Here is a 22,877-nt window from a genome sequence, read left to right as displayed (position 1 = left end):
GAGAAAAGGACATAGAATAATAATAATCGAGGGAGATTTTAACTGCCCACAAATAAACTGCCAAGAAAAGGTAGTGAGAGGTATAGAGGGATTGGAGATTTCACAATGTGTGCTGGATTCCTTTCTTTCACAGAATGTAAAAAGTCCAACAAGAGAGGGAACCCTGTTCAATCTTGCAATGGGAAATGAACCAGAACAGATCAGAAAAGTAACATATGGGAACATCTAGGCAATAATGATCACAACATAATAAGTTTTCAGCTAAAGATTGAGAAAGACATAAATAAGACAGAGACAAAAGTAATAAATTGGAAAAAAATAAATGATTTTAAGGGGAAAATAAACTGGAAAAATGTGTTTTCAGTATTCTTGCAGGGCATTTTGCATGTGAACTTTAACTTGTTTATGTGTTTGTTGGTAAGATGGAAAGCAAAGTGTGCGAGCGGTTTTTGATTGTTGTGAGTGCTTTACTGCTTTGACTTCTCAATGATGGAAGTATATTCATCTGTATTATGTGTGTGTCTGTGTGTGCGTGTGAGGCATCTTCTGCTAAATTGGCGCATGTACCTAAAACAGAGCCCTTCTGTGTGGCACTGAGTCACATTGTGCATGCTGTGTAGAACTAAAATGATGCAGTCTTGGGAACCAAAGGATTAAACGTATATATAATGTAGCAACAAAGCATCATTTTAAATGAAATCCAATGTACTGTACTTAAGATCCAGTACTCTGTCAGATAATAACTGCTTGTACATAAAAGCATCTTTCATACAATGGAGCAACCCAGTCAAAATCACACAGGAGGAGGTAGTAAATCCAAGACACTATTGCATCTAACTCTAGAGAAAGACCAATTCATGATTTGGGATTTTTGACCATCTTACCACAGAAAAGATTTGAAAAAGAGTCACATTTAAATGTTATGATCAAATGTATCCACACAATTTTAGAAATGAACACTGAGATAAAAAGTGGATACCATGGTAATGAGCTGGATGTTGAAGTTGTTTCCTTAAGGGTGACGACTGAGCAATTTGTTAGCCTGTCTTGGTAATCATTAAGAGCACCACATCCATTGTTTTAGGAAGTGTCTGATGTCAATTGCTCAAGAACACAACACAAGAAACAGGAGCAGGAGAGGACCATATAGCCAGCTTCGCCATTCAGTACGATCATAGCTGATCTTTGGGCTTTAACTCCACTTTCCTGCCTACACCCCATATCCCTTGATTCCCTGAGAGACCAAAAATCTGTCTATCCCAGCCTTAAATGTTTTCAACGATGGAGCATTCACAACCCTCTGGGGTAGAGAATTCCAAAGATTCACAACCCTTTGAGTGAAGTAATTTCTCCTCATCTCAGTCCTAAATGATCGACCCCTATCCTGAGACTGTGCCCCATGGAAACAATCTCTCTACCCTATCAAACTCAACAGGGGTTGTTTGGCATAGGCTTTTCCCACTGATGCTAAAGGCAGAGAGATAGAAATAGGGACTAACACTCACTGAGAGTCTGGTTTGTAAACAAAAAACTAGAATAAGCTTTTGACAGATTCAGAAAGCTGTGATGCAAGAGGGTAGTTTATAAGTTATTTTGTTTAAATCAAGCAAAACAGCCCATTGCCTGCGAAAACATAGTGTGTTCAATGTTTTCTATTATTATGTGAAGACAAGTTGGACTGATTGAATTTAGTGAGTTTAATAACAACTGATGTTCTGTTGTTCACTTGGTGTCTGATTTGCAGTTGTACCTGCTCTCATCGTGCCAGGAGTTTCCATGGCCCACTTTGGAAAAGGTTGGCAAGGCACCCATAAAAAGCATGAATAGTGGCTCAGATGACAAAAGAGTCCTATTGTGACATGTCTGAGTTATGCTATCATATATTTAGATAGTGGCCATTATGGGGGCGCCTGTAAACATAAGATGATCAGATCACTTATAGGAGACATCAGCATTGTTCTATCAGAGATTATCAAAGGCAAGACCTGCATTTTTAATTTGTAACAGTGTTGTATGCGTAAGTCAGTGGATGAACACTGTCATTGATGCCGGAGTCAGAGAGAGCTTTGACCAAGGTGTATCCTGGATTTTGAGGGACTGCTGTTCAGGTTCAAGGGCATAGTGCCATCTATTATTTGGGGATGAGAAAAATCTCCCCTCAGGTGATGCGTTGTTTAAACCAAATAAGTTTATTATTCTCTTTAGCTATCAAGGTGATGACACAACCAAAAGGAATTGCTTATATTGCTGCTGTTTTGAGCTCCCTTGGAGCACTGGGGAATTTTGACCCATTCTTGACCTTAGAAACTTGAACATAATTCTAAAATGGGGAAAAAAATCAAGTTATTTTCTCTACTGCTATTATTCAAGCAGAGTGCTCCAGAGATGTACATCACTATCAAAGGTACCTACTTTCAGGTAGCCAAGAGAAAATGACATCAAAAGCTGTTATGTGCTTGAGTGGCTGGTAAATGCATTTCTTCAAGCTAACAGTTTCAGAACTGTGCATCTGGGCCTCAAAAAGCTAGATACCTACTCCTACTTTGCCAACTGGTTCATCTGGGTAAATTCCTAGAGAGCAACTGTTACAGCCAGGTGAGAAAGAGGTCTAGGGTTCCCTTTCAGCCTTCACCTGGTCTTACTGTAACAGGGTTTAATTTTAAACACACCATGTTTTTAGCTCCCCCTTGGTGAATCCTTGTTCACCTATTTCCAATTATAAGGCAAAGAGACCAGCACAAACAGGCTTCCTTAGGTTTAAAGAAGAAAAGTGGAATTTTATTAAACTTAAACTCCAATTTGGTTAATGCCTACGGATATACGACGCACCCACGCTAGCATGCATAAGCGATACACACATGATGTTAAAGACAGAAAAGAGCAGAAGAAATAAAGTGGAAAAGTTTGAGGCAATACCTGAAGAGTTTTTGTTACAATTCTTTGAGCTGTAGAATCCTTGATTGTAGGTAGATCTTGCTTTTCGTTGGGGTCCAGTACTCTTCCTGGACCTTGTTCGCTGTAGGAGACTTTTCTCTCTTGGGTTTCATGTGTCTTCAGTGGATTCAGACGCTTGTGAGAAAGAGATGGGAGCAGACAGGAGAGGCTGTAGCTAGCAAGTAAGCCAGGAGAAGTCTTTTCAATCCAGGAGCAAACAGCTTTTTGCAGACTCTCAGTTCAAACTGTACAACCCCGTCCACCTGCTAAGCAGGTTAGTCTTGGCTCTATGTATTGTATCATCTTAGCAGGGAATGGAATGCGCTTCCCTGCCTTCAATGTCTGTTAGTATGTAAGTGTGTTTTTTCCAGCCAAGGTCTGGCAGTCCTTGTAACAGGCCTTCCCTTCTTCCCTGCAACAATTTTAAATTTAATGTCCATGTGGTGAAATTAATATGCCTCATTCTTGGCAGGTGGGAGCCTGCATGACACCTCCACACCCAGGGGAATGAAATGCGATTTGAGAAAAGTGCATTTCATTAAAAGGGTTGAGGGAAAATATATGATACAGAAAAAAACCTGCATTTCTCTCATTCATTTCCATTCATTCATAAATCCTCAAGCTTATTAAAATTGCTTGTCTTCTCTTGGTGCTAGTGCTGCTTTAATTGCCCCCTTTTTGGCATTCCAATAAACATGTGGTTTTTTTGGGGGAAGATTCTCTTCCGTTTGCCCATTTTCATGGCTGCCGAGGGCCTTTGTTGCTGCTGAGGTAATTTTTAAAAAAAAGTCAGTCGTGGGCGGGTCTATCCTGAACTCTCTTTCAGTGCGTTGCTGAGTCATGCAAAGGGTTTTGACTTCAGGGGATGGGTTGTTTGCTTTTTTTCTGACAATGGGGGGGGATTCTTTGCTAATCCCCCCCTTTGTTTTCTGGGACACACCTGCCTACAGGTATTTTGCAGGCTCGACTGCACTCCCCTGGGGCACTTCAACCAGGTGAGGCATCATCCTCACAGTTTCTCTGTCCCCTAGAGGACTTTCTTTGTTTCTGCAGGTTCCTGTTAATGCTGTTAGAAACTCTGGTGGGGTGCTTCTAGTGTCTGCATTTACATTGGAGGATGTGGGGTCTAACCTTTCATATTATTTGGGGTTGGCTGACCGGACAGTTGGGGTTTTCATCTGGAATTCCTTCCAGACTTCCCTTAACCTGCCCTCTTGGTCACTTTTTCCCCTTCCCTGTCTAACCTATTGCCAGCCTTGTGCCTGCCTGTCCCTTTTTGTTCTCAGCAGGGTTCCCTTACAGTTCACCAGCCCTCTGCTGGAGGGTCCTCCTAACACCGGTACAGGACATAGGGGTGCAGGTTTCATTGTAGGTTGGGGTTTCCCCTCAACCTGGCATATGTGGCAACTCCTGCAGAACTCCACCACATCTTTGTGGAGCTTTGGCGAGTCAAACTGCTGTCTTATGCGGGCTTTTCTCTTTTGTATACCAGCATGTACAGTCACTGTAGCCTGCTGGGCCCTTCTTAATATTTCTCTCCGGTACCTCTGTGGCACTAACTGGTGAACTATTGTCCACTGCTTGCTCTCAGGTCTGTGTGACGATCTCCATTTTCCCGTCAATACCTCATTCTTTAAATAACAGGAGTCAGGGACTCCCTCTGCTTCACTTTCAGACTGGGCAGCCTGTGCTAACTCTCGCAATACTGGGTTGGCTCGCTGAGCCTCAGCTAGGGAAAATCCAGTTAATTCATTCCCGGGGTCTCCTAACTTTCCAAAGAAACTTTCAGACACACAGACCTCATGGTCATCTGCCTGCAGTGACAATTCTATCTCCTCTGGGCGAGCTGGTTTTATCATCGCCTGATTCACTACACATTCAGGGGAATTGCAGGGGTCCGTCTCCCACCACTATCCTGCCTCTCTGACCTCCTGCGGTCTTTCTTTCACGACTGGAGGGGACTACTACCTTCACCCCCGCCAGATCATTACCTAGGAGCAGGTCAACCCCGTCCACAGGCAAACTAGGGACAATCTCTATGGTCACCAGTCCTGAAACTAGGTCGTACTCCAGGTGCACCCGATGTACAGATACAGGCATACACTGCCTTCCAATATCATTCACCACCATTCACTGCACTTTCTGGGAGCAAGGTCAGGCCTTTTCTCAGTAAAATGGATCTAGTGGCTCCTCTGTCCCTGAGATTTACTATGGGCTTGCTGGCCCCACTTAAGGGGTATGGGGTTAGTTTCCCTTCGGACACAAAACCCTGATAACCTTCAAGAATCCTATTAAATTTTCCTGCACTTGCAGCCGTAAGCTTCCTGGGTCTCACTCTTATTGCAGTTAAAGCCACAGCTTGTTCTGCTGTGCTTTCCATCAGGTTCATTCTTCACTGAGCAGGTGTGCGCTGATTAACCCTACCGGTTTTCCCTTTAGTTTCCAGCAGTCAGCTTTTAAATGCCCTGCTTTATAACAATAGAAGCACACAGGTCTCCAGGACTCACACTTGCTCACAGCACCTTCCTTTTTGGCTAGAGGAGGGCTCCCTGTATCTCCTGCTTTTCTTTCTCTCCCAGGACTGCTTGGGCTCCTATCACCTTCCCACCCTTTGTCCTCTTCGGATTTGTGGGGATGACTAGGAAAGGTTTTCCCCTGGGAAACCAACTTATAAATTAAAGCAAACTCATCAGCTAGAACAGCCGATTGCCAGGCTCTCTTAACTCGCTGCTCCTGTACATGGGTCTTTCTGGAGAGTGGGAAGGAGTTTTTAAATTCCACGAACAGAACTACTTCCCTGAGGTTCTCATAGCTGAGCTGTATTTTAAGAGCCCTCAGCCACTAGTCAAAAGCCAGCTGATTATTTCTTTCAAACTCCAGGTAAGTTTGATTAGCTTGCTTCTTGAGGGTTCTAAACTTTTGGCGATAGGCTTCGCTTACTAAATAATATACCCCGAACATAGCATTTTTGGTCAGTTCATAATTTGAACTCTCATGGGCGGCAGCAAATAAACCTCATGGGCTTTTCCAGTTAGCTTGCTTTGTAGTAAAAGAGACCTGGTCTCAGATGGCCATTTTAGCTGCCTTGCCAGTTTCTCAAAAGACACACAAAATGTCTCCACATCTTCTTCATTGAATTTTGGAGTTAGTTGAGCTAGTTTTCACAATTTTGTACCCAGCCCTGAATTATGCTCTTTCATATTGGCCATGCTTTCACTGGGGTTACTCTGTTGCCCCCTAGTTAACTCAAGCTGCTTCAGCTCTCTTTCTTTTCATTCTTTCTGGAATATTCTTTCTCTCTCTCTCTCTCATCTCTTGTTTCTTCTCCTGTCTTTCTCTCCTCTCTTTCTTTCTCTTCACGTTCCTTCTGGAAGGCTCTCTCTTTCTCCCTGTCTCTCTTTCCTCAAATTCAAGTTTCCTCTGTTCCAGTTGTATCTTTGCTAACAATACCCTGTCGGAGTCTGCTTCTAACCCTGTTTCTGCTGCTTCAGATTCAAGGGAAAATGGTTGGCCACTAGCCTTAGGAGTTCAGACTTCCTAGCCTTGCCACATACAGTGATCCCACACTGCTCTGCCATTTTCCTCAACTCCTCCATAGACAGTGCTTTTAACTTACCCCAAGTTACTTCACCCTGGCTTGAAGAGCTACTAGCTTCAGTCGCAGACATATTAGTATTCAAGCACACACAACCACAAGAAAGCCTGTTTGAAATCTTGCTCTTTTTTTGATTGAGAACAATTTGGCTTCCCACTTCCAATTTCTCATTTGTCTGTTGGTTAATTCCGGATGCTACCACCCAAATTTCTGTTACGACCACTTGAGAAAGATATAGGGTTCCCTTTAGGCATTCACCTGGTCTTACTGTAACATGGTTTAATTTTAAATACACCATGTTTTTAGCTCCCCCTTGGTGAATCCTTGTTCACCGCTTTCCAGTTTTAAGGAAAAGAAACCAGCACAAGCAGGCTTCCTTAGGTTTAAAGAAGAAAAGTGAAATTTTATTAAACTTAACTTTAATTCAGTCAACGCCTATGGATGCACGATGTGTCCACGTTAGCATGCATACGCAATACAAGCATGCAAATAGAGACAAAAAAGGGCAGAAGAAATAAAGTGGAAAAGTTTGAGGCAATATCTGAAGAGTTTTTGTTATGGGTCTTCGAGCTCACTGTGGAGTCCTTGATTGTAGGCAGATCTTGCTTTTCGTTGGGGCCCAGTATTCTTCATAAACCTTGTTTTCTGTAGGAGACCTTTCTCTCTTGGGGTTCATGTGTCTTCAGTGGATTCAGACACTTGTGAGAAAGAGATGGGAGCGGACAGGAGAGCCTGTGGCGAGCCTGCCAGGAGAAGTCTTTTCAATCCTTTTCAGGAGCAAACAACCTTCTGCAGACTCTCAGTTCAAGCTGTACAATTCAGAAACCCCCAGACTGCCAAGCAGGTTAGTCGTGTGACTAACTGGTCTGACCACATCTTGGCTCTGTGTATTGTATCATCTTAGCAGGGAATGGAATGCGCTTTCCTGCCTTCAATGTCTGTTAATATGTAAATGTGTTTTTTCCAGCCAAGGTCTGGCAGTCCTTGTAGCAGGCCTTCTCTTCTTCCCTGCAACAATTTGAAATTTAATGTCCATGTGGCAAAACTAATATGCCTTATTCTTGGCAGGTGGGGGCTTGCATGACAGCAACCAAAAGGCAGGCTTCTTGTCAGAATGTTTGACTTAAAAGTGGGAAATGAATAAATTCTGCATATCCTGGCTGAATTATTACCCACCTTCACCCAAAACTTGCACTTGATCTCAATTCCTCATTTGTAACACCACAAGAGATTAACTAGTGTATGTGTATTGCTGCTTTGTCTACAGTATAGTCTCCTGCAGATTAATTAAATCACAAAGTTCCCAATATCAAAATCGAACCATCTTAAGACTGCCATCGAAAATAAAACAACTGCTTAATGAGCTTCCACATAGTGAGGAATTTAGTTGTTGAAAATGTTTTAACTCAATGGAGTGTGTTGCAAATTAGTTTTATCTGTTTATACTGGCTGAGAATTGTCATTTTGAATCTCGAATATGTACAAGGAATTTATTGTTGTGTAAATCTTTAAAATTGCTCTAAACTAAGGGCTTTTTTGTATCAGAGCATGGACAGCTCTTAGAGAAGAATGTCATAATACAGTATTGTGATGATTATGGTATAGGACTAACAACCCAGATGTTGTCAATTCAAATCCCACCATGGCAAGATATGAGATTGAATTCAAGAAATCTGTTAATTTATGTGCTACCAGATCTGGCCTATACATACATGCCTTCAATCCCAAAGTAAGTAGTTCAGTCTTGATGTACTCTGATGTGACCTCGCAAGCCACTTAGTTGTAAAGCAATCAGTGTAGACAGAATGATTAGATAAATATCAACCAGATTTGTCAGCAATGACCTAGGAATTGGATCAAGCAGTCTCAGTTCAGAGGCCTAACTTAGATATTTGATGTTGCTTAGAATGGAAGAAGTTCCTTAGGCGCGATTAACCCAATGACTAGCAAATCAGAAAAGATCATGCAGTTCACCTATCTACCGTAGTTTGTGCATTGTTCATAGCTGTCATGTTCTTTGTTGCTTGCATTTCTTTAGGCATATTCTCAAGAAAAGAAAAGACAAAGGTGGCTGAGAACGATGAAAACTGAAACAAAGGTTGCCGTTCCACAGTTTCCTTCCAAAGGTATTTGGTTAATAATAGTATAACTTTCGGCAGTTGTTGCAAATTAGAAACGCCCAAAAGTTAACATAATTAATTTTTTTTATTAGAATGTATGGATCTGTAAAATATGTTGTTCTAAAGAATGCATCCATCACACAATGTCGGACCAGGCTTTGTTCACTGGAAAGAATTACATAAAGGGTGTCCTTACTTTAAATGGGTTTTGTGACACCTTAATGATGGAATTCTTCCTGTGCTGCCATTCATGCCTAGCATATAATAGCAAGCTCTACCCTGGAGTATCTGTCTGTTTTCTTTAACCTAATTAAATATTCAACACGATGCAAGTTCTTCAATTGTTTTTGAGAATATGTTGCAGTCTTTAGTAGTCATATTGCTTAATATGTTAATATTTGCTTTCATTTTCATCTTGGTTGATGGAAGTGGGGTCTATCCTTTAAGTTTCAGCCACCTTCTGTTCTAATACTCTCCTGGCCTCCCATCTTCCACTCTCCATAAAGTTAAGCTCATTCAAAATTCTTCTGCAGGTATCCTAACTCATACCAAGTCTTGCACCCTATGCTCGCTGACCTACATTGGCTCCAGTTCTACTAACGCTCCCATTTTAAAATTTGCATTCTAGTGTTCAAACTACTCAATCCCCTTCTTATCTCTGCAACCAGCTTTACAACCCTTCTCCAATTCTACATTCCCCAAATGTAGCCTGTTGTATCCCACTTCCTTTGTTCCACTTTTGGTAGTCATGCCTTCAGCCGTCTTGGCTTTAAGCTCTAGAATTCCCTCCCTGAACCTCTCCCTTTCTCCATGTCTCTCTCTCCTACTTCAAGATGCTCCTTAAAATCAACTTCTTTCTCTTTCACACATTTTACGGTGTAAAATTCCATTATTCAGCTCATGAGGGCAGTGTGGGAAATAAATCCCATTCGACCATCCCGGGTCCTCAATCAGGTTTAGTAAAATAAAAAGGATTAACTGGAAATGTAAGGAAGTAAAATATGCTGGAAATACACACCAAGTCATTCAGCATCTATAAAAAAGAAAAGGCTGGTTATGAAGTTTCAGCCTCAATAAATAATGGTTATGTCCCTTTCAGGGAACTGCTTAAGGCACAAGCAGAATGAAGCAACAAGAACGATGAAGGTGAAAATTAATATAGCCTGGTTTCAAACCTCTTGACCTGTGATCTAAGCATCTTTTTGGAAAACTACATTGTTAGTGTTATCAAAATTTAGGCACTGGTTGATTTGTCTTACCTAATTTGGCACTCTGATCATGCAATGTTTGGGAGACATACAGGTTTCCTGCCAACTGTGTTTACCTGTCATGAAACTATGGTCCTAATTTTTAATCCCCCTTCATTAATCAAAGTAAGAAAAATGTTTTCACTGGCCACCCATAAGGTACTAAACCTTTGCCTAGAAAGTGTCACATTCTTCTGCCAATCTCAGCAGATGTTGTTTGGGCAAGCATGTTGGTCACATAAAATTAGGCTGTTCAGATGACTTGCTTTTTGTATTGTATATTGCAACCATCAAATTGGCAGATACACCAAAGGATCAATCAGTGAAGGGCTATTCCATGGCCTTTTGCTGGGTACATGTATTAGGTGTTTTTAGGTAGTGTGCGTAAAATAAGTGCAAAGAGTAATCCACACACCTCAGTAAATGTTGTTTTAACAGCAGCCATAGAAGACACTTCATCTGCCTTGGCACCTGGAGTCTTTTTCCCCACAACAAACTCCTTCCTTCTCCTCGTGATTACTATATGATTATCTCAGTGGTGTGCAGAGGATCGATCTGCAGAATAAAAGATTGCCTATCTTTCTTTAAGCAGCGTCCTCCATACACCAAGCTCCCACCTGGCCAATCCTTCTGGCCTTGTAGGCAGTGTAAATAATTGATGTCTCAGTAAATGGCTTAAGGCAAAAATAAAATGCTGCACCAAGGCAGAGCTCGTGCTTGTATACCACACTGACACAGGCTGGGTCACACGATAAACCTCTGACACAATGCCACAGAACATCAAAGAAGATTTTGTGAGTTTTCCCATTTCAAAAAAACTTAGCTCCTCCAGCAATGCGTGGAGAGTTTACCTTGGGGGTGGGCGGGAGACACAACCCTACAAGGTATATAACCTTTCCATGGTGCATGCTGTACATTTTTATAAACACCAGAAACACTTGTTTTTGTTGAATTATATTACAATGCATTTCAATATCACATCTCAAATATTGTTTTGAGAAGATAATTTCTCCAATTGGTGAATTAGAGTTTATTACCAATGTGTATGTCTGAAGGATTTTCAGGGTATGCCAGAGATACAAGCACAGCATTACACACTACCAGTGTTCAAATGTGCACAATATATACATTCCGTGCAGTTGGGCTGACAAATGGCCAGTGGAATTCTACCCTGAAAAATGTGATGTCCATTATATTTTAGTCTAAAGAAGTGTACTTTAGTATGCAGTGGGTGTAGAATGTTGGTATTTATATCCAGAATAATAAAGCTGCCAGAGGTTATGCAGGACTCTGCAATATACCAGTCAGTTCACATCTGAGCTATTGTGTTCACATTCGGTTACCACACAACAGAAATACATGACCAAACTTTGGAAATTGTGCAGAGGATGAACCGCACTGATCACAATTATTAAGAAAAAGTTAGCAAAACTTATACTTTTTATTGAAAGAGAGGGGTTAATGAGAAGTCCTATTGAGATATAAAAACAACGTATGGTAGAGGTAGATAAACCCGAAGAACTACTTCAAATTAATCTGGAAAAGAAGGGCCAAAGACGGTTACTTAAATGAAGGCCAAATTGTTAATTGCTATTGCCGGGTAGGCTAACATGTGTTTTTAATCATTGAGCTTTTAGGGTGTAGACTTTTCAGCTTTCTCCTTTTCCATTTTTTCCTCCTGATTATTGATTTCCCTGTTGGAATATGGTTCCACAGATGCCAGTGCCTCCTCCAGATCGTCATTTTTTTTTTTTCAAAAATATTCTTTATTCATAAAATTTCTAAAAATACATTACACAACAGTTCAAATTCGACTTTACATAAAGTGGAATACAGATCAGTTTCTTCCAATACAGCACATGAGGGCCTCACTACACTTGCCATTGCAGGATATATCTACAGTGTACATTAGCAGCATCCCCAACACCGAACACCTATTCCTGCTGGGGGACTTTAATGCCAGGGTTGGGGCCGACCATGACTCATGGCCCTCCTGCCTTGGGCGCTATGGCGTTGGAAGGATGAATGAGAACGGGCAGAGACTGCTTGAGTTGTGTACCTATCATAACCTCTGCATCACCAACTCGTTCTTTCACACTAAACCCTGTCACCAGGTTTCATGGAGGCACCCAAGATCACGTCGTTGGCACCAGCTAGACCTCATTGTCACAAGGCGAGCCGCCTTAAACAGTGTTCAAATCACACGCAGCTTCCACAGTGCGGACTGCGACACCGACCACTCCCTGGTGTGCAGCAAGGTTAGACTCAGACCAAAGAAGTTGCATCATTCCAAGCAGAAGGGCCACCCGCGCATCAACACGAGCAGAATTTCTCACCCACAGCTGTTACAAAAATTTCTAAATTCACTTGTAACAGCCCTTCAAAACACTCCCACAGGGGATGCTGAGACCAAGTGGGCCCACATCAGAGACGCCATCTATGAGTCAGCTTTGACCACCTACGGCAAAAGTGCGAAGAGAAATGCAGACTGGTTTCAATCTCATAATGAAGAGCTGGAACCTGTCATAGCCGCTAAGCGCATTGCACTTTTGAACTACAAGAAAGCCCCCAGCGATTTAACATCCGCAGCACTTAAAGCAGCCAGAAGTACTGCACAAAGAACAGCTAGGCGTTGCGCAAACGACTACTGGCAACACCTATGCAGTCATATTCAGCTGGCCTCAGACACCGGAAACATCAGAGGAATGTATGATGGCATGAAGAGAGCTCTTGGGCCAACCATCAAGAAGATCACCCCCCTCAAATCTAAATCGGGGGACATAATCACTGACCAACGCAAACAGATGGACCGCTGGGTTGAGCACTACCTAGAACTGTACTCCAGGGAGAATGCTGTCACTGAGACTGCCCTCAATGCAGCCCAGCCTCTACCAGTCATGGATGAGCTGGACATACAGCCAACCAAATCGGAACTCAGTGATGCCATTGATTCCCTAGCCAGCGGAAAAGCCCCTGGGAAGGACAGCATTACCCCTGAAATAATCAAGAGTGCCAAGCCTGCTATACTCTCAGCACTACATGAACTGCTATGCCTGTGCTGGGACGAGGGAGCAGTACCCCAGGACATGCGCGATGCCAACATCATCACCCTCTATAAAAACAAAGGTGACCGCGGTGACTGCAACAACTACCGTGGAATCTCCCTGCTCAGCATAGTGGGGAAAGTCTTTGCTCGAGTCGCTCTGAACAGGCTCCAGAAGCTGGCCGAGCGCGTCTACCCTGAGGCACAGTGTGGCTTTCGTGCAGAGAGATCGACTATTGACATGCTGTTCTCCCTTCGTCAGATACAGGAGAAATGCCGTGAACAACAGATGCCCCTCTACATTGTTTTCATTGATCTCACCAAAGCCTTTGACCTCGTCAGCAGACGTGGTCTCTTCAGACTACTAGAAAAGATCGGATGTCCACCAAAGCTACTAAGTATCATCACCTCATTCCATGACAATATGAAAGGCACAATTCAACATGGTGGCTCCTCATCAGAGCCCTTTCCTATCCTGAGTGGTGTGAAACAGGGCTGTGTTCTCGCACCCACACTTTTTGGGATTTTCTTCTCCCTGCTGCTTTCACATGCGTTCAAATCCTCTGAAGAAGGAATTTTCCTCCACACAAGATCAGGGGGCAGGTTGTTCAACCTTGCCCGTCTAAGAGCGAAGTCCAAAGTACGGAAAGTCCTCATCAGAGAACTCCTCTTTGCTGACGATGCTGCTTTAACATCTCACACTGAAGAATGCCTGCAGAGTCTCATCGACAGGTTTGCGTCTGCCTGCAATGAATTTGGCCTAACCATCAGCCTCAAGAAAACGAACATCATGGGGCAGGATGTCAGAAATGCTCCATCCATCAATATTGGCGACCACGCTCTGGAAGTGGTTCAAGAGTTCACCTACCTAGGCTCAACTATCACCAGTAACCTGTCTCTAGATGCAGAAATCAACAAGCGCATGGGAAAGGCTTCCACTGCTATGTCCAGACTGGCCAAGAGAGTGTGGGAAAATGGCGCACTGACACGGAACACAAAAGTCCGAGTGTATCAGGCCTGTGTCCTCAGTACCTTGCTCTACGGCAGCGAGGCCTGGACAACGTATGCCAGCCAAGAGCGACGTCTCAATTCATTCCATCTTCGCTGCCTTCGGAGAATACTTGGCATCAGGTGGCAGGACTATATCTCCAACACAGAAGTCCTTGAAGCGGCCAACATCCCCAGCTTATACACACTACTGAGTCAGCGGCGCTTGAGATGGCTTGGCCATGTGAGCCGCATGGAAGATGGCAGGATCCCCAAAGACACATTGTACAGCGAGCTCGCCACTGGTATCAGACCCACCGGCCGTCCATGTCTCCGTTATAAAGACGTCTGCAAACGCGACATGAAATCGTGTGACATTGATCACAAGTCGTGGGAGTCAGTTGCCAGCATTCGCCAGAGCTGGCGGGCAGCCATAAAGACAGGGCTAAATTGTGGCGAGTCGAAGAGACTTAGTAGTTGGCAGGAAAAAAGACAGAGGCGCAAGGGGAGAGCCAACTGTGCAACAGCCCCAACAAACAAATTTCTCTGCAGCACCTGTGGAAGAGCCTGTCACTCCAGAATTGGCCTTTATAGCCACTCCAGGCGCTGCTTCACAAACCACTGACCACCTCCAGGCGCGTATCCATTGTCTCTCGAGATAAGGAGGCCCAAAAGAAAAAAAAAAGAAGAAACATTTACATTTCATGTCAAACATTCTCTGGTACATACATACAGTTTTACATAGGTTCCAGCTGCTCGGTGTACTATGGCGTAAGGGCCTCACACAATGGCCTTTCCCCATCGAACCTTTGCGGCGGCTGCCCTAAGCTTTAGTGCGTCCCTCAGTGCGTAGTCATAGACTTTGGAATGTACCAGTCTGCAACACTCAGTTGTCGACAGCTCTTTGCACTGGAAGACCAGCAAGTTTTGGGCAGTCCAAAGTGCGTTTTTCATCGAGTTGATGATCCTCCAGCAGCTGTTGATGTTTATTTTGGTGTGCGTCGCCAGGTACAGCCCATAGAGCACTGAGTCCTCCTCCAGATGATCATTATTCATGTGTGAACATCCACCATGCTGCCACTGAGGAGCATGCAGTTAGGGAGGAGGAGATGCACTGCATACTGGGATTGAACACACTGCACCACACACTTAAACTAAATAAAATGTGGGATTACTGATACTCTACCTGTCCTGTTTTTCAATGATGCAGATTAAAGTAGCTAGGTATAGTTGCATTCATGAGCCCTAATATGAGGCCGTGTGATATGGTAATGTTTTATTCGGTCAGGATATTGCATACAGATAACAGCTGTACTATGGTTGTTAGATGCAGTCACTGAATATATTATCTGTTGCAGCCTGCTTTAACACCATTGTTGATTGTCCTGTTCTTTGGGCAGACATGTCCTCCGACTCCTGGGTCAAAGTTTTCTTCTATTGCTTGTTGTTGCTGCCTGTCTTCTCTTGGCTGCTCGATGATATAGCTAATCTGCACTTGCTCTAATTTGTCCAGGCATTTGTACCTTTGTTAAGGAAACCAGTAGTCTATTATCAAGATCCTGGTAGCAGCATTGGCTTCATTACATTGCATTTTAAGTAGCAGTTCAGTGACTGCCACTGACAAAGCTTTCTCTGTGCTGGTGGCAAGACAGTTTTATAAAACCAAGTAATATGCTAGAATATATACACCTAGATTAATCAAATTCCTAAACTTCAATGACGCAGTGGTTAGCACCGCAGCCTCACAGCTCCAGGGACCCAGGTTCGATTCTGGGTACTGCCTGTGTGGAGTTTGCAAGTTCTCCCTGTGTCTGCGTGGGTTTTCTCCGGGTGCTCCGGTTTCCTCCCACAAGCCAAAAGACTTGCAGGTTGGTAGGTAAATTGGCCATTATAAATTGTCACTAGAATAGGTAGGTGGTAGGGAAATACAGGGGCAGGTGGGGATGTTTGGTAGGAATATGGGATTAGGGTAGGATTAGTATAAATGGGTGGTTGATGGTCGGCACAGACTCGGTGGGCCGAAGGGCCTGTTTCAGTGCTGTATCTCTAATCAAATAATCAAATAATCAAATCCAAGTTAATGGAAGCTATGCCTGGGCTTTGCATTGCAGTTGCTCAGGCCACATTTAGAATAACATATTCAGTTTTGGTAGCACAAAGATATATTTATGCTGGAAAGAATGCATAAAAGTGAGAAAATATAGATTCTAAGTGTAAAGGGAAGGACTATAAAGGAAGATGAGAGAACTTTAAATATTGCACTCAAAAGAAGGGGCACCCACAATGAAGTATAGAATTTCTACTATCTGTGAGTCGCAACATTTACACAAATACTTATTTTTTGCAATAATATCTAGTTTTACAGTATTAACTGAACTTAATTGCTGTCATGGTCAGTTGAACAAGGAAAATTCTTGAATGTAAGGTTTCCAAAGGTAGTGCTTTGCTAATTGTTATTTATGGAAATAGGAAACTATAATCTTGTGGCTGCCTGCAATTCACTGTCATCATTATAAATTCAAAACAGCTTGCCATTCAAAGGCAGAAGAGATTAGCTTACAATGTCAACATCAGGAACAGGACTTTGCTATATTGTTCCTTGAGTGCCTGTTCAATGATGTATTAGAGACAACCTCTATTAGGATACAAACAGCAGCAGTATTGGTTTTGCATCTCTATGGAATAGAACATTCAGTGATGTTGTGCTTTGTCAAGGTATTCTGGGAGATCTGACCTCTTCTTTCCCCTTTCAAGTTGTGCAGAAACAAAGGATCAGCCTCTGTACGAAAGTTAGCATTTGAAAGGTAAAATGATTGGGAAAAATTATGGATTTAACCTGGATTTAATATTTATAATTGAAGAAAAACAACTCATTTTCTATGTGAAAGCAGAATCTATAATAATGGCTTTAAAAAGTATCTGAACAGATATTTGAAAAATAAAAAAAAGCACAGGAGAATGGGACTAAACAAATAGCTGTTTCTGAGAGTTCACACAGGCAAGCTAGGCCAATTGGCCTCCTCCTCTGTTGTATACTTCTTTGAATCATAGTTAAATAGAATTATCACACGATGACATGGAATTCAGACAACACGTTAGGCAATTTATGGAAAAGACATAAATCCAAAATTAGCACATCTCAAACAAGACTATAAGTATGCTTCTGTCTTCCCAAGATATATGGAACAGAAGTCCATAAAAGCAAGGAAACCTCTTCCAGAAAGATCACAATAGAAACATAGAAAATAGGACCAGGAGTAGGCCCTTCGGGCCTGCTCTGCCATTCAAAAAAGATCATGGCTGATTGTCTAATTCAGTACCCTGTTCCCGCTTTCTACCCATATCCCTTGATCCCTTTGGCATTAAGAAATATGTCTATCTCTTGAATATATTAATGACTTGGCCTCCCCTGCCTTCTGCGGTAGAGAATTCCACAGGTTCACCACCCTGTGAGTGAAGAAATTTCTCTTCATCTTGGTTCTAAATGGCATACCCCATATCCTGAGACTGACCTCTGGTTCTGGACTCCCCAGCCATCAGGAACATCCTCCCTGCATCCTCCCTGTCTAGTCCTGTTAGAATTTTATTTGTTTCTATGAGATCCCCTCTCATTCTTCTAAACTGTAGTGAATATGGGCCTAGTCGACCCAATCCCTCCTCATACATCAATCCTGCCATCCCAGGAATCAGCCTAGTAAATCTTCTTTGCACTCCCTCCATGGCAAGAACATACTTCCCAGTTAAAGAGACCAAAACTGCACACAATACTCCAGATGTGGTCTCACCAAGGCCCTGTATAGCTGCAGTAAGACATCCTTGCTCCAGTACTCAAATCCTCTTGCAATGAAGGCCTATATATCATGAATGTGTTTTATATCAGGTGGGCAGAAGGTTATAAAATAAATACAAGAAATGCTGGAACCACTCAGCAGGTCTGGCAGCATCTGTGAAAAGAGAAGCAGAGTTAACGTTTCGGGTCAGTGACCCTTCTTTACTGACCCGAAACGTTAACTCTGCTTCTCTTTTCACAGATGCTGCCAGACCTGCTGAGTGGTTCCAGCATTTCTTGTTTTTATTTCAGATTTCCAGCATCCGCAGTATTTTGCTTTTATGTTATAAAAATAAATATGGGCATGAACGATTAAGGAATGTATGAGTTCCTAGTCTGCTGAGATCATAGAATGTAACCATTTGGAGTTATATAATGCAATATAAATTGGAATTTAAGACTCATATCCTGGAGCTGAACGAGATTATATTGAATGATGCCCCATCTACAAACATTCACTCCCTCCACCACCGACGCACAGTGGCAGCAGTGTGTACCATCTACAAGATGAACTGCAGCAATGCACCAAGGCTCCTTAGACAACACCTTCCAAACCCGCGACCTCTACCAACTAGAAGGACAAGGGCAGCAAATGCATGGGAACACCACCAACTGCAAGTTCCCCTCCAAGTCACACACCATCCTGACTTGGAACTGTATCGCCGTTTCTTCACTGTCGCTGGGTCAAAATCCTGGAACTCCCTTCCTAACAGCACTGTGGGTGTACCTACCCCACACAGATTGCAGCGGTTCAAGAAGGCAGCTCACCACCACCTTCTCAAGGACAATTAGGGATGGGCAATAAATGCTGGCCTGGCCAGCGTCGCCCACATCCCATGAATGAATTTTTTAAAATGCAAAATTAGCATATCATTGTACAGAGATTCATGATCTTGGAAACTTCATTCGTGGTTATTTAGCTCCATAAAGAATGTAAAAAGTTGGAAATTTTACCTATTTGTCTTGGGAAACATAATTTATACCATGGCATTGATACAAAGTCACATTCTGATTACAAAGGGTTAATTACCAGTGATACACAAAGCAATCTAGCATGCTGTTCTGGACTATTAGGTGGACTACCTGATGAAACAGCCAGAAAGATTATCTATTCTCACATAGCGCATTTGTTTTCAAACAATAGAGTGGGGGCGGGGTGGTGGTGGTGGTCATTGAGCACAATCAATGGCAGTTCACCCTCTGAATGCAACAATGGCTTTCATTCAATGTGCCCAGAAGGGTATTTAGCTAACTAGATGATGAGAGCTTGTACACACTCAGTCAGGGGGATTTCTCATTCAAGCTGGCAACTTTGCACCTGAGCAAGCCAATCCTCATCAGTGAGGGGACACAGTGAGAAGAGACATTTGCCTGAGTGAGACATTGCTGGAATTTGGTGCACATGGGAATTCTGTGCTGAGGGGAAAAGAGAGGCTCCTTTTCCTATCTTTTTTAGCCTCCAGCAGCTGGTGAGTCTTCTTCTTTTGACTCCATGGTAGCTGATTGGTTGGTGAGTGTTTTATCATTTAGCTTTCAAAACTCAGGTAATTTTAGAATTTGTAAGGTTTCATTTAGTAATGTTAGTTAAGCTTAGTAGATTGGGAAACAGTGAGAGGAAATTAAGAAGGTGATTAATAAATTAATTAAAATAAATTAACTAATAGCATAAGTAACAATGCAGGACAGGTGTTATGTTGCAGCTGTGGTATGTGGGAGATTTTGGATGCCAAGGCGATCCAGGACAGACACGTCTGCAGAACGTGTAAGCAGCCACAGGAATTCCGGATCAGGGTTATTGATCTGGAAGCCGAAATGCAATCACTACGCAACATAAGGGAGGGGGAGAAATACATGAAGATTTTGTTCCGGAAGGCGGTCACACCACTTAGAACAGGGTCATCTATTTTGGTTAGCAGTGAGGGACAGGAGGATGTGACCATGAGTGAGGCAGGTAAAGGGACTGAGTAGACAGTAGTGGAGGAGCCTCAGTCTTTGCAATTGTCAAACAGGTTTGAGGTGCTCTCAACCTGTGAGGATGAATGTGAGGCCTGCAAGGTGGATGAGCAGACTGGCTATGGCACTGTGGTACAGGAAGCCATTCAAGTGATGGGAACAAAAAGGAATGTAGTGTTAGTAGAGGATAGTATAGTGAGGGGCATTGACACTGTTCTGTGCAGCCGAGAGCGTGAGTTGCCTACCCGGTGCCAGGTTTCGGGTCATCTGCTCAGGGCTGGACAGGAACTTGGAGGGGGAGAATCCAGTTTTCGTGGTTCATGTAGGTATCAGCAACATAGGTAGGACTAAGAAAGAGGTTCTGTTTAGACAGTATGAGGAGCCAGGCACCAATTTGAAGAGCAGAACCTCAAGGGTAATAATCTGTGGGCCACGTGCCAATTGGCAGAGGGCACAGAAGGTTAGTGAAAAGACTGGTGTGGGGGAAATGGGTTTCAGTTCATGCGGCACTGGCACCAGTACTGGGAAAAGTGGGGGCTGTACCTTTGGGATGGTCTGCACCTGAACTGTGCTGGGACCATTGTTCTAGCAAATCGTATAACTAGGGAAGTAGAAAGGACTTTAAACTAAACAAGTGGGGTGAGGGATCAAGCCTGGGTCGATGTAGCAATCCAAGGGGTAGAGTCAAGGCAGAAGAGCAGAATAGTAATATGGGAAATGAAGGTCAGAAAATGCAGGAAGGGACAGAGAAAAAAAGTCTAATAACACACCAACAGTCAAGACTAGATGTTACAAAGATAACAAAAATACAAAACTTAAAGGCTCTGTATCTGAATATTGAGTGCTTGTGATAAAGGGACAACAATAATCATGGGTGGTTTTAAAATACATATAAACTGGAAAAATCAGATTGTCAATAGTAGCCTGGATGAGGAATTCATAGAATGCTTTCGACATAGTTTCTTAGAGCAGCACGTTCTGGAACCAACCAGAGCGCAGGTTATATTAGGCTTGGTATTGTGTAATGCAACAGAATTAATTAATGACCTCAGAATAAAGACAACTCTCGGTAGCAGCAACCACAATATCGTTGAATTTTACATCCCGTTTGAAAGAGAGAAGAGTGGGTCTAAGACTAGTATCTTAAATTTAAATAAGGGCAACTATGTGGACGTGAAAGCTGAGCTAGCTGAAGTGAACTGGGTTACTATGCTAGGAGATAGATCAGTAGAGAAGCAGTGGCAGACATTCAAGGGGATATTTCAGAATACTCAGGATAAGTATATTCCTATGATAAAGAAATATTCTAAGGGGAGGATTCACTATCCGTGGTTACCTAAAGAAGTTAAGGAAAGAATCAGACTTAAGGAAAAAGCATATAATTGCGCAAAGGTGAGTGGCAGATCAGATGATTGGTCAAAATATAAAGAACGGCAGAGAATGACTAAAAGGTTAATCAGGAGAAAGAAATTAAAGTATGAGAGGAAGCTAGCTAGAAACGTAAAAACGGATAGTAAGTGTTTCAATAGGTACTTAAAAAGGAAAAGAGTAAGTAAAGTGAGTGTTTGTCCTCTAGAGAGTGAGAATGGGGAGTTAATAGATAATAAGGAAATGGCGGATGAAAGGAACAGATATTTTGCTTCTGTCTTCACTATGGAAGATAGAAAAAATATTCCCGTAATAGCTGTAAATCAGGAGGTGGATGGAGGAGGGGAACTTGGTGAAATTACAATCACCAGAAAAGTGGTACAGACCAAACGAATGGCGCTGCAGGCTGACAAGTCCCCAAGCCTCATCCTAGGGTCTTAAAAGAGGGGGCTAATGAGGCAGTAGATGCGTTGGTGTTAATTTTTCAAAATTCACTAGATTCTGGAAAGATTCCATCAGACTGGAAAATAGCAAATATAACCCCTCTATTCAAGAAGTGGGGGAGACAGAAAGCAGGTTAGCTTGGCCAGTTAGCTTGACGTCTGTCGTGGGAAAGGTATTAGAATCAATCATTAAGGAGACTATAGCTGGGCACTTAGAAAAACTCAAGGTAATCAGGAATAGTCAGTATGGTTTTGTGAAAGGGAGATAGTGTTTAACCAATTTATTGGAATTCTTTGAAGGAGTAACATGTGCTGTGCATAAAGGGGAGCCCATTGACATACTTTACTTGGATTTCCAGAAGGCATTTGACGAGGTTCCACATAAAAGGTTATTGTACAAAGTAGGAGTTCATGATGTAGTGGGTAACATATTAACATGGATAGAAGATTGGCTGGCTGGCAGCAAATAGAGTATGCATAAATGAGTCATTTTCTGATTGGCAGGATGTAATGAGTGGAGACCCACAGGGGTCTGTTCTGGGGCCTCAACGTTTTACAATTTATATCAATGACTTAGATGAGGGGAGCGATGGCATGGTAGCTGAGTTTGCAGATGACGCAAAGATAGGTAGGAAAGTATGTTGTGAAGAGGACATAAAGAGCTTGCAGATAGGTTGAGTGAGTGGGCAAAAATCTGTCAGATGGAGTATGCGGGAAAATGTGAAGTTGTTTACTTTGGCAGGAAGAATAAAAAGCAGAGTATTACTTAAACAGAGCATGACTACACAACTCTGAGGTGCAGAGGGATCTAGGTGTTCTGGTGCATGAGTCACAGAAAGTTAGTTTGCAGGTACAGCAAGTAATAAAGAAGGCCAATGGAATGCGATCCCTTATTAGAGGAATTGAAAATAAAAGTAAGATGTTATGCTTCAGTTATACAGGGCATTGGTGAGAGCACATCTCGAATACTTTGTACAGTTTTGGTCTCCTTATTTAAGGAAGGATGTGAATGCATTGGAGGCGGTTCAGAGCAGGTTTACTCGATTGATACCTGGAATGAGCGGGTTGTCTTATGAGGAAAGGTTGTATAGACTGGGCTTGTATTCGCTGGAGTTTAGAACAATGAGGGGATAAGATCCTGAACGGTCTTGACAAGGTGGATGTGAAAAGGATGTTCCCTCTTATAGGGGAGTCCAGAACAAGGGGGTACTGTTTTAAAATTGGGTGTCACCCTTTTAGGACAGAGGTGAGAAGAAATTTTTTTCTCTGAGTGTTGTGTGACTTTGGAACTCTCTGTCTCAAAAGGTGGTGGAGGAGGGGTCATTGAATATTTTTAAGATTCTTGTTCGGCAAGGGAA

The 22,877-nt window shown here is 42.7% G+C and overlaps 1 protein-coding gene across 4 annotated transcripts in view; it reads left to right on the top strand.

Moving 5' to 3' along the window:
* cntln (centlein, centrosomal protein) overlaps positions 1-22,877 on the top strand; it is a 474,184-nt gene that overhangs the window by 275,589 nt on the left and 175,718 nt on the right. For all 4 annotated transcript variants that reach the window (XM_068030497.1, XM_068030494.1, XM_068030495.1 and 1 more), the window contains exon 18: positions 8,568-8,655. In XM_068030497.1, coding sequence (XP_067886598.1) covers positions 8,568-8,655 — 88 coding nt within the window. The remainder of the gene's footprint in view (positions 1-8,567; positions 8,656-22,877) is intronic.

This window comes from Heterodontus francisci, chromosome 4, assembly GCF_036365525.1.
Source record: "Heterodontus francisci isolate sHetFra1 chromosome 4, sHetFra1.hap1, whole genome shotgun sequence".
NCBI lineage: Eukaryota > Metazoa > Chordata > Chondrichthyes > Heterodontiformes > Heterodontidae > Heterodontus > Heterodontus francisci.
The sequence above is the reverse complement of the archived record's forward strand: the minus strand, read 5'-3'. Positions and strand labels throughout refer to the sequence as shown.